Source organism: Dermacentor silvarum, chromosome 11, assembly GCF_013339745.2.
Source record: "Dermacentor silvarum isolate Dsil-2018 chromosome 11, BIME_Dsil_1.4, whole genome shotgun sequence".
Classification (NCBI taxonomy): Eukaryota; Metazoa; Arthropoda; class Arachnida; order Ixodida; family Ixodidae; genus Dermacentor; species Dermacentor silvarum.
Window position 1 is genome coordinate 68,038,037 of NC_051164.1, and position 13,056 is coordinate 68,051,092.

The window sequence follows — 13,056 nt, forward strand, 5'->3', positions numbered from 1 at the left end:
TCCGAAATATCAGATTGGCCTGAAAATAAAAAACCCTATTTTAAGAGAGAAAAAAAAAAAAAAAAGTACCGCCATATTTTAGGATTGTCTTTTTGGTGAAACCTTCAATATGTGGCCCGTATCTCGTCATCTCGACCATTGTCATGCTGTTGCTAAAGACAGGTGAAATTACAGTCAATGCATGCACTGAATTCTCATTGGCAACTACTGATCGACTAGGCTTTGCTAGTTTCTTTTTTGAGAAAGCGCTGGCGGCTGACAACCATGCCGACGACCGTATCCAAAACAAGAATATTTTAATTTCTGCTCGACTTGGTGTCAAAATTCGTACATGGTTTTGCAGTTGGAGTCTGAATTATCGCAAGGCACACTGTAAGATGTCCAAAATTTCGGTTGCCCTTAATTAACCATTACATCTATGGGGCTAGTGGCAGTGCCAAGGGGTTGTCCGAATACTGAAGCATGTCAAATTATCAGTGTCAGAATTATCCGTCGGTAACTATATGTTCTGCCACATAAATGCCAGACTTGGTGTCACATTGAATTACACAACGCTTGCCTATACCTTTCTTTTATATGTGACGCACTACTTTTTGGTCGCGAATGCATGCCTTTTTTAATCTTGGGCAGCTCAAGAGGACTTTAATCTCGGACAGCTCGAGAGCTCACCTGGAGTCCTCCTGGAGGGCTTCGGTGATTTTGGCGATATCTTCCTGGGTGATAACACTGCCAGGCCCCACATTGGCAAACTCGTAGAAGAGCTCGGCGTGCTCCAGCAGCAGTTCCTGGAACTGGCACCGGGCGCGCTCCGTCATTTCTTGCTGGTGCTCCTCGTACACCTGCAACATGGCCAGCACAGCACTCTTGATGATGCTGGGAAACATGCGCACGCCTGCCACATTTCAAAGTGCCAAGCTGTTGGCAAACCATCGGTGAGGATGGACAGTTGGTCACAGTCCAATGCCTGGTACACAGGCGTCGGACTACTGGTACTGTCCTAGTGAGACTCGGAGTAACCCGTGACGAACACGAATTGGTGAGGAACTCCAACTATCCCAGTGACATACCCTGACTATCCTAATGATAAACTTAATATCCCAGTGACATACTCAGACTACCCTAGCAACAAAATTGAGCTATCCTAGCGAGACTCTAACTATCTTAGTGACATTTCATATTTTTCCGCATATAACCCACCACCGTATACAACCCACAACCCCAACCACAAAAAAGCACGCAGAAATAACTACACACGACAACGCTCATGTCTTTACAAAAACAGCCTCCATTCGGCCAGCGGCACTGACCCCCCCCTCTTTGACGAAGCTGATAATCCAGCTTTTGCTCCGCTGAAAAGATCAGCCATCGAGTGCAGCTCGTGATCTGAGTTATAGTTCGCCGGCGCAAAGTGCACTATCGCTATCACCAAGTGCACTTTGGTAAGTACTAAATGCAAAATCGCAACCCATAAAGAAAGAGGATAATGGGCGATCATGCAGTAGGGGAGCAGGGACATTTGGCACACATATGTGGGGAGAGGGTGGGATTTCCTAGGAGATAACAAAACTTTAAATAGCGGAGCACCCTGCCTTCAGATGTGGCTCCACGGCAGCATGTTACGCGCTGCTGTGTAGACAAATCTCAAGGCGAAATGTATTTTGACATAGCGATGGAGTTTATGTCGATTCCAGCAAATCTATAGCGTCCGAGCATCTATTCTCACATGCTGGTTGGGTGGCCATTCAAAGAAGGTGTTGGCTTCACTCATCCCAGTCAATTTACATTCCTTTGCTCTGTAGAAAAGAACATGTGGTTCAAAATGTTAAACCAGTAACTTCATTTTCGTGTATATATTGCAATTTCTTCCATATTTCAGTTGGACTTCACCTTCCACTTTTGCCATTTTTCTTATTTCTTGTTTAACTGTAGTCTACAGGGATTCACTAGTGCCATGTATCATACTTATTTTGGCCCGAAGTGCCATTTTATAACATTTATTGTTTATCTTTCAAAAGCCACTTGTGCCAACTATATTTAGCCTTTAACAAGTTAAAGATTATCCTTTATCAGATGTTTATACCCTTGTGTTTCAAACTTGGTTACACCTCTCAAAGTGGGCGCACAGCTGCGCACACCCTGCTTCAGTCTGATCCAAGAATGATATGACCTTCAAGATGGGCGAGCTACCACTACGCACTGATTTCGAAAGCCGCAAAGGTCACTCGCTTTCAAGGCACACCCCCTGGGGAGGAGGCGTACAGCATAAGCAGCATGGCGCAGGGCGTGAAGTGACGCTTGCGCCGGTGTGTTATCTAACGTCACGACAGCAGTACTATTGTTTTCGTGCCGTACGTGCATTACGTGCGGTACCATGTGCATTGTGCCTATTTCTTAGATTTGGAACGATCATCTATGTCCTTTTGCCATGGGAACAACGGCTGCTCAAGCATTCCAGTCTTTACTGTCGATATTTAGGCAGCTCGAGTTGGCAAGAATACTGCCCCACACATTGCCACCACGCAATGACAAAGGATCGGTGGTTACTATGCCGTTATCAGGAGATCACGATTCGGTGGTGCTTCGTTTACACGTTGCCGATTGCTGATAACGATTCGCGGTGACTTTCTACCTTTCGAACATCGCATGTTTCTTTTGTTTTTTGTTTTGCCTAAAGTTACAATGATAACGTAATTTTACAGGTCTTGTGCGGCTAATGCACAGTCGTAATGCCGAGACCTTAGCAGAATGGCAGCATGCCACAGCAGTTTTCGAAGTTTAACGCTTCCGGCTAACTAGACCGCTTCGCTCTCTTGTGCAGAACAGTCATGTCCTGGTGGTAGTAAAATATAGCACAGGCTCTAGAATAAAAATGGCAGCTGTACTTGCAGTTTAGAAATGACAGGTGATGAGAACCAGGCGCCGTTTTCAGAGAGCTACATGACACCGCACGTCGCTGTTTAGATGGACATTTCTAATGGAAATTTGCAGCTTGGCGCGAGAACACCACGGGAACAAGAATAACACTGAAAATCTGGTTTTCAAAACAAAGTGCTGCCGAATGTCAACTGCTGACGCCAGCCCATATATAACGAACTACTGATATAACTAACAACCCCTTTTCATGAAACTATTGAGTTCGTCATAAATGGGTTCAACTGTATAACCCTCATCCCAAGTTTACTGTTAAATTTCTACAATTTCTGGCGCAGGTTACATGCGCAAAAATACCTGAATGTCCTAGTGACAGTCTCGGTGCAAACAATCACTGACCTGGACAACCTCAGTACACAGTCATCCGAGATTGGGCGGCATGCACTAGCACACTGGACATCTCAAAGGCAATGCTCATCGCTCTTTAAGAACTGTTGGCTCCACAGCAAAGCTGATGTCATTGCACATGGTTCAGCACGGTGAAAAACATTAAAATGAAATGGAGATTTCTGACACATGTCAAACTCAAGCTTGTTCGGAATAATTTTTTGGCAAAATTTTACATAAAAAATTTTCACGCTGTTCGTTATAACATGACTCAGAAGCATCGGCCTTAGCCGAAATCCCCGAGGGTGCTGTATTATCTATACTGTATGTCTCAAAATGATAACGAAAATTAAGTTCAAGAAATAACAAGTGCAAAAAAGTCTTCAAGAAATAGTTCACTATAACGAAAAAAATCCCTGCTCATTAGTGTCCCTTTATAATTTGACTTCAGCATTTTACAAATTTTCCCAACCGAGTGACTAAGAAAGAGAAAGAAGCACCGCGCACCTCGAGCAGGTCGGCCTCGGGCAGCTGCTCGTAGCACTCACGTCCCATGAACAGGACGCGCACCTCGCCCAAGCTCTTGCCGGGCGTCACGTAACCCGTCTCCTCGAGCAGCTGCCGAAACTGGCGCCGCAGCTCCTGACGCCGCTCCTCGGTCTCCAGGGCGGCCCGGTGCTCCTGGAAGCAGGCCTCGGCCTCGGGCCGATCCAGCAGGGCATACGGGATGCGACCGTCTTCCTCTTCCTCCTGGTCATCCACGGGCGACCGGTCCTCCCACTCGCCTCCGTCGTCCACAAAGTACTGCTCAAAATCCGCGTGCGGCCGCAGCAGTTCCTCCTTCACCGTCGACCAATCGCTGCACGCCATGTATGGGCAGGATTTCGTTTTGTAGCAAAACAAATTTCGGCCCCAAGTACAGCTGTACCTTGTTGCATCAAATTTAAACCCGACACAAAAATAGCTTCGTTATAAATATACAGACAACTCCTGGTAATATGACCCTTGTGGTAACCACAAGATTTGATCTAATTACCCAAAAGGTCAAATTAACAAACGCTGCCAATATGAACAAAGTTATCTTTATTATTGCCTGAAGTAGTCCGTAATCTTCTTTTGCTTCTTGATCTTGAAGTGTTAGTTAACTAGCATGTGGCGAAGAGCGCTGGTGTGTTTAAACACTGCCTTGGCAATGGACTGTCATGCTGCTATCAATGTCATCGTCATGTCAGCAACCTACAGAACTCAACACTGTCGTCGATGTATGGTTTCTCTCCGGGGCTTTCCAGTGCATTCAAATTTATCAAAAAGATGAAATAAACGAGGTCAAGTTAACAAGAGTCAACTGCAAATCCAGTTACACACCAAAAGCTAATGAGACATATTTTAGACTTACTTTGCTACATAGAGTTTCTAACAATATTAGCTAGAAGAAAGCTGGCACTGCACTGCTTTTGTATGCATGGGAATGTCGGTATGTGTTGGCTTTGGATTGGCATCGTTCTCAGGAGAGCCAGGACACCTTGAAGCCTGGCTAGCGCCATTTGATCTGTCACAATGGTTCATTCACTACTAAAACAGCACATAAAGAAGTACTTTTTCTTCAATATTACACGAAAAAAAAATATTATTTAATTACGTATGAGGATTTGTGCTTGGGTGTACAATTGGATGAAACGTAAAAAGTACCAGCCGGCCACTGACTTTGGAGGACAGACGACAAGGTCCACGCTTGCTGGGCAATAGTTTGTTTTTGTCTTTACTCGCTCGCTTATGCACTGCATAGATGATAAACTTTATTGAAAGATTGCAATGCAGGTGAAAGAAAGCATTTTATGACGATTTTATTTTAATTATCCGTGCAGCCATGACAGTGTTTTAGGGGCCAGACCACATTTGAGACAAAGCATCGCACACCCACATACCGGCATTCGCAAGGGGGCGCAGTGCCCGTTTGAAAACTCGCACAAGACAGTGGCGCCAGATTTCCCTCTACACAATACTGTGAGAAACTATGTGCTTTGCTATATCCAAACAAGACAGATGTTCGCAGGAAGATGGCAGCTCGAGGTAATGAGTAGGCGTAGAGCAAGGAAGGTCTTTAGAGCTAACGTTCTAAGTTCCGCTGACGACGAACAATTCCCTTGTTTAATTAATTTCCGGCGACATCCCTTGTTCTACTACCGTTCATCCAGTTGCCATATCCGATAATTTGTTGTATCCACGTTCACTAGACCAATGTTTGACTGTACACACTTTTGTAATGTGTGAGGTGACATGACGATAACAATAATGACACGATGATGATACGACAACGAAGCTAACAGTACAAGGACATCACGAATAATGATGGCACGACTGACGACATGGCGGCGAGTACAGCATGAGGGCAAGTGATGCATGCCATGGCATAACGGAATGGATGAGGGGAATAAACCCGGTTTCTAGACCACGACTTCCATCCCATTAAAGCGAGAGAAGTAATGGGAAATGAAGCTCGGCAGACAGAGCCGCCTCACCTGTCACCCAGGGCATCCCGGTTGGGTAGCAGCTGGGCCAAGGCCGTGGGAAGGGCCCGGAGGAAGCCCCGGACGCGACGCGCCGTGTGCTCCTCCCGTAGTCGCCGCACATGTTTCTCAAAGGCTAGCCGCGCTGCCGCTCGGCCAAACAGGGAACAGAAGCGCTCGCACTCTGGCGCTCCCAGGAGCCTTTGGCTCCAACCCGCCCACTGTGCGCGCGGGTCAGTCACCTGGGCTCTCACCAGCGCCTGCACGAGGGCATGTTGGCGAAGTTGTTGGGTGGGTCAGCACACACTTGTGAATAAGAACGTTGAGCTTGAAAGAAGGACAAAGAGAAGGAAGACAACAGGGTGAGCAAGTGCTCATGAGAACGGAAAAGGCATGAAGGCAGAGACTGGGCACTTGCCTGGAAGGCGTCGGTCGCCTGGTCGAGGGCCTCACGGCGTGCCCGGCTGGCCTCGAGGAATGATGGCACCCGTCCCCCCCAGCGACTTGATCCCTTGGCACCCCGGTCCACCAACTGTGCCACCAGCAGAAATGCCAGATCCACATTCACATTCTCGTGGGCTGACGTCTCCACCAGTGGAACCTGGCCCCTGCACGACGACGACGAGAAGGAAAAAGCAAGGTTGTTAACACTTATGCTGTGTGTATGTGTGTATGTGTTTCTTCTTTTGTGTTGCATGGTTATTGCGCTACCTGATTGCAAGTATTCTATACCAATTCGCCCATTTACAATACAAATTCATTACATGCTATTTGGTCCAAAATGAGGCATAGGACAAAAAGCCGCTGTAAAGCAACTTTACTGGGCTCCCACCCACTTTTGCATGAGCAGCGGTAAGGCACTTCATTTAACACCAGAGACGACACAAACAAACACATTCTTATTATGCAAGATGAGTATGACCAATGGTATGGTACAGAATAAAAAAGAAAAAAAAAAGAAATGTACAAATAGAGGTAGAAGCACACGTAGGCAACAAGACATCTAGTGCTATACTGCAGAAATAATCTTTTTAAATTCTTTCGTAGCCATTTAATTAAAATCCAAATCACAATCCTAGAGTTTCTACGATTTAGGATATTATGCTAGGTAACAATTGATCATCACAGTTGGTTCTACATTGTGGCACATTTCAATGTTCAGGACTCCTTGCGGCATAAGCGATTATATTTTGACAGACAACTAAGAGCTATTATTTTATCGGTTCCACACTTCAACAAATTTTTTCAGCTTTAAATAAGCAATAAATTATATAGGCTTCCGAAACTGATTAAACAAATACCCATTTAAATAAGCAATACCTTATAAAGGCTTCCGAAACTGATTAAACGATACCCATTTGGCAAGGTTGCTGCGGAGCAAGGTTGCAGCAAGGTTGCTGCGGAGTCCAAGGAAGAATAGGAAATGACACAGGTTATTCTGTTGCGAAGCTCAGTAAGTTCTACAATGTTTCAATATGTTATATTTCTCCATATGAGAAAACTTGACTGGTTTATTTCTCACGTGAATTGTACGCCTAAGTTTCTCTACCACCTCATATGCTTGCATTAGAAGGCATTATGGTTCAAGGTGACATATTCTCTGGTAACCACTCGGGAAATAATTTCATTTTCTTGAAATCTTGCATGACTAGTGCCGGAATGGAGACGCCAGTGTCAACAGGTGACATCGTTTTTGGCACTGTGCCAAGAATGCTGTCACTCGTAGACACTGATGCCTTCTGCCACTATAGTAACATGAAATATTGCAAAAGTAAATAAAGCAGCCTCGAAAGTGATTATCTAAGAATATCGCCCCAGTATTACACACAATCACCCATTTTTCACCAAAGTTCCCTGGCTAGACAAACTGCATGTTTGTAAACAAAAGGATGCAGTACACATAAACAGAGCAGACTACAGTCAAACCAAGAAATTTCCATTGTTATAATTGATAATTGTTACAACTAGATTGCACAAAAAAAGCAGACAGGACAAACACCTAAACATTTTAATTAGACAGAAAGAAGTAGTCAAACCCGCTCATTACCGGTATTAACAGTACTCAGAAGAAGAAGTAGTTTATTGATGTGAAAATGTAGAGAGGTCAGCCGGAATACGGAGCATCTGGCCTGCTACTCTACATAAGGGAAGGGAAAGAGGGGAAGAAAGAGGGTCACAATGGGGGATGATAATGGGAGGAACGAGGTGAAAGGACACATTTCATAAATGATTATCACAAGCGTGAGTCCAGGCACGTGTCGCCTAAGAAACGTGAAAAGGCATGCATTGCCTCAATTGTCTGCCAACTCTGTGGCCCTGCGCCTAGCAAGAGGTCCTCCGACATTGGTCTATTATATAAATGCCTCAAGGTGGCTGCCAGTGTGAGTCTTTCGGGCGCATACTCAGGGCACACCACGAGCACATGGTCTATCGTCTCTATAACACCACACACTGAACATTCCGGGGATTCTGTCCGTCCAATGATGTGCAAATATTTGCGTGTGACAGCGACGCCTAATCGCAGTCTGTGTATCAGGCATGTATGATGGCGTGGAATTCCACGCAGAACAGGAAATTGCATATCGGGATCCAGCCTTTTAAGGCGAACGTGACGAGCGTCTGGCTGGGCCCAGTATGTTTTCGTCGCACTCCTCATTAATTTCGACAGGAGGCATGTGATGTCCGGGTCTAGAGAACGGCACTACAGTTCGCAGGCCATTGCTGAGGGTGTGCTTTGCTTCAGCATCGGCCATCTCATTACCATTGAGCCCACAGTGTCCTGGGATCCATTGGAACACTATGCGGTGGTGTTTTTCTTGAGCGCATGAAAGTAGCTCGGTGATCTGCAGTGCCAGAGCCTGATATGCGGTGTGGCGCAGGAAGCATCTCAAAATTTGCAGCGCGGGTTTTGAGTCGGTGAAAATGCACCACTCTTAAGGTCTTTCCCCACAGATGTGGCAAATCGCTTCCCGTATAGCCACAAGCTCTGCAGTGGTTATGTTGAATTATGATCTAGAATGAAACCTCGAGTCATCTGCTGGGCTGGTATCACCACAGCTGCTGTCGATGCCTTTGGTGACGCGGACCCATCTGTGTAAACATGAACATAGGTCTGGTATTCTGACCAGATGTATGCCAAAGCAAGTTGTTGTAGTCCACTAACTGGAACCAATGATTTCTTTAGTATGCTGGGGACGTTAACGCATACCGAAGGTTGAATCATCACCCACGGTGGTTTGACGGGGTGATATGGAAGGGCATAGCCTGATGTTATATGGGGTAGATGGCTGCGGAGTGCACTTCTGAAAATGCTGTCCGGCCGCTCTTGTAGAACCGACGTCAATGGATGGCAATGGTGTCGTGTAAGTAAGCGTAGATATACTCGAAGTTGTTCGTGGGACAGGTATACCGATAATGGGCATACGCGGGCTTCCTCAATTGTGCCTTTGTTGGAGGCACGCCGTGGCAAGCCGAGGCATATTTTGAGTGCCTGCGCTTGAACGCTCTCTAATGTCCGTAAGCAGGAAATACTCAAGTTTGAGAGTATCAGGAGGCTGTATCGAACGTAGCCTACAAATAGAGACTGATAAAGTCGTAGTAGGGAGCCTTCCATGGGGCCCCATTTCATGCCTGCTACGAAGCGAAGAACATGGCAAAACAGAGTAAGTTTTTGTTTCAACATATTCACATGCCTCGACCACGACAAACCGCGGTCAATGATAATGCCCAAGAATCTGTGGTGGGAGACATAAGGTATTATAACACCGTTAATGGAGATCGGATAGCGGCAGACGGATTTTCGCGTGAATGCAACCAGAGCACATTTCTCAGCAGCTAAGAGTAACCCCTGACGCCGTATGTATCGTGAAGTAGATGACACAGCACGTTGTAATCGTTGCAGTGCGAGATTACAACAATACTCAGATGTAATAATGAACAACCTTAGAACGGCAAACTTTTGCGTCTGTTATATGGTAAAATAAACCGCTTACTACTATGTTCCCATGCAGCATTATAGGCTGTAACAATTACATCTGGCTACTGGGTGTCTGCGCTGAAAGGAAAGAATGAAAAAATATGGAGTCACCACACCCCCCTTTGTGCCCCGCACGGCACGAATTTGCCGCATAGCCAGCCTCGCACGCCTCTCTCCCGTCTCCCTTCCACCCTTCCAAAACGCAAGTCGACTGCACCCACAGTGCTGACATCAAAAAAAAAAAAAAAATTATGGGGTTATATGTGCTAAAACCACGATTTGATTATGAGGCACGCCGTAGTGGGGGACTCCGGAAATTTGGACCACCTGGGGTTCCTTAACGTGCACCTAAATCTAAGTACACGGGTGTTTTCGCATTTCGCCCCCATCAAAATGTGCTGACATCGAAGGAAGGCGTGAGAGTGACATGCGAGGGCACGACTACGATGAAGGTGGGCCGTGATATTTAGTAAGCAGTTTATTTCGCCATAGAACACACAACAGTTCATGGTGCCATAGCTGCTCCTTGCCACATCCGCCCACTGATGACTGATTTCAACAAGAATGCTTGACAAATTACTTTTAAAACATAATATGGTGCAAAAGACGCGAAACAACGACCGCACAAGAAAGAGTATGCCTTTTTAACAGCGTGAACTGTCTTTCAAAATACATTTAGAATACACATCTTCACCTAAGGATTCAGCTTGTGAGATCGTTACATATTTCAAACAGAACAACGCTCAGCTCCTGCAAGCAGACAAGGAATGTGGCTTCATAATGTCGCCCTCTTAAGCACTCAGCGATAAATATATATATATAATAAAGTAAAAAAAAAAAGAACAGCCTTTCCTGTCCAGTTGTTTCTTTACAAGGTTTCACATATTTTGCACCATAATAAGTATGAACCAACTATCCCAGCAACGAATAGCAATACATTATATTACCACTTAAAACTTGACCACACCAACTGATGTTGCCTAACGACAGAATTCACACCAGCAGCTGCTGGACAATTTTTTTTTTTTTTTTGCATGGGATGCTATGGTAGTGCCGCCCCGTCTCTGTGACATAACTGCCTGCCGCTTGTCTGTATCAATTTCTTATGTCACAGTGCCACTGGTTGTGGCCAGGAGGTGGAGAGGGCCAGTTAAAGCAGTACCGATATGACATTTCAAATTCTTGATTGAATTTCCTGGACCTTCAGGCCTAGAAAATATACTGGCAAGCCTCAGAGTGCCCTAAATAATTTACTACGATAGCTTTTCCATGAACCAGTTTCGTTTCCCAAGAGGTAACTGTGTTCTGGCGTCATGACGCAGGAGGTGGTCACATGGGAGCAAAACGTTGCCCCGGCTTGATAGCTTGGCTGTATGCTATGCAGCAACGCATTGCGTGGCCCGATGTATTAATATATTATTATTTCAGTGAGGGCAAAAAGGTGAAAAGTTCGTTGAAAAACCTGTTGGCCCGTGTTTGCCTAAGTGCTAGTACTCTGCCGATGGAGTGAAAGAGGAAGCAAATGCCTCGAACGAAAAAAGAATGCTGAAGTATCGTGTTGATGTTGCTCAGGATGTTTAGGATGACACATTTCCTTGACAGGAAATATAAAATATATATGCAGTAATACCACGATGAGAGGCTGGCTGAAGTGGTGATTCAAGATCAATAACAGTAGAAGCAACTACACAGCAATGATTATTACAGCTAATAGCGAAAGAGCAAATATAAGACAAGATACACTAATTACAATAAGCAAGCATTGTATTAACTGCAATATTATGAAGTCAACGTGTCATTCAGAACCAAATATATAGTATTCCAGTCACCCATATGGACCGGCGTTTGTAAACAAGGGATTTCAAGAAGTCCACAAGTAAAGACTATGGGGTTTCCAATATTTGGGGCAATATGCTCCAGCTTGAAAAGATAGGCACTACTAAACAAGAAATTACCAGGTGCTCTTAGTTAATCACTAAGCAAAAGCTCTACTTGCAAGTATTTAGCAACTAGATGTGCCAATAATGTGTCAATGGTGCCAACATGCATTCCAAGATGTGTTGTTCCAATATACGTGCCTTGGGCTATGACCTACCAAATACTAGTATTTTTACTATTATAATATTTTTGCTTCTATTCATCAACCCATACTGGCCTCTACGGCTTAGGGTTCAATCAAGAGAGAAATATCTGGCAACATTGTAAGAATGTCAATAAACTTCAATAAAAGATTTACGACTCAACAAGGCAGTTATATATAAACGCACAGACAAGTGTGTTTAATTCCTATTTGTGTCTGTGTTTTATTTGCGCTTGCTTTTTCAAATCACGAATCCACACTGTCACAATGACCTCCGAAAATGTGAACACATTATGTGAATGCTGTCCACATTGGCTATGTGAAGCCATGCCGCCTTTAAAGAGCACACCTTACGAAGCACTCATGGATTTCCCGTCCTCAGTCTTAAGCTCTTTGCCACCAGGCTGGACACATCCCAGGGACTACATCAACCAAAAATGGCAGCACTCTGTCCACTGATACTGCAGCCCCAGTCAAGGCAACTCAACTGAGTCTCAAGTAAGCTTGAACAGCCTTTGCTTTGGATAAAAAGGTGGTCACATAAGTTCACCACAGCCAAATGTTTATGCAAAGCCAGAGCATAATATATAACTGTGCAAGCTCGTTTAAGGGACACATCACCACGCTTGTTTGTACATAATGCAGCCCTACTGAAAGGGATATTGCAGTAGTGGACAACATGCAATAGAGAGGGAGAAAAGGCATATGGGGGAAGGAGGGGCTTAGCACCAACAGAAATGGAAGTATATTCAAGAACACCAAGGCACTGGCAAAGAAACATACTGTAAGAGATAAAAAGCAGCATTAAAGGCTCATCACTGACAAAAGCAATTAAAAACTCATTTAACCCTCTGGGTTCTGGCTCTCTGGACAGTTCCACCCGCTGTCTGCTAGGGGTTATTCCAAAGTGCGAAAAATTCAATTTCTAAGTAACACATTAGCAAGCTTTAAATTTAATTGCAATTTACTGGTGATGTGTTGCCAAATATGCCAATTAATAATGCTAATAATGTTAACTAGGATAATTCGTGTTCCACAGCTAACATTGCCTCTTCAGGGGAGAGGCTCCTCGAAAAATCTGGATGTTTTTTTTTTAATTTTCACTTTTGACATTGTAGTTGTAAACTTATTTTGATCATTTAACTCTTATTTCCCAAAATGTCAAGGCTGAATTCGGCCGATAAATTGGTGAGAAATCGTTCTGAATCAACCAGGGTAGCTCTCTAGACCACAAG

At 44.7% G+C, this 13,056-nt stretch overlaps 1 protein-coding gene across 1 annotated transcript in view; it reads right to left on the bottom strand.

Moving 5' to 3' along the window:
• Positions 1–13,056, bottom strand: part of LOC119434075 (rho GTPase-activating protein 190-like) — an 86,580-nt gene that overhangs the window by 57,765 nt on the left and 15,759 nt on the right. Inside the window, 4 exon segments of the mRNA XM_049658852.1 lie at positions 670–839; positions 3,766–4,117; positions 5,778–6,025; positions 6,184–6,373. Coding sequence (XP_049514809.1) covers positions 670–839; positions 3,766–4,117; positions 5,778–6,025; positions 6,184–6,373 — 960 coding nt within the window.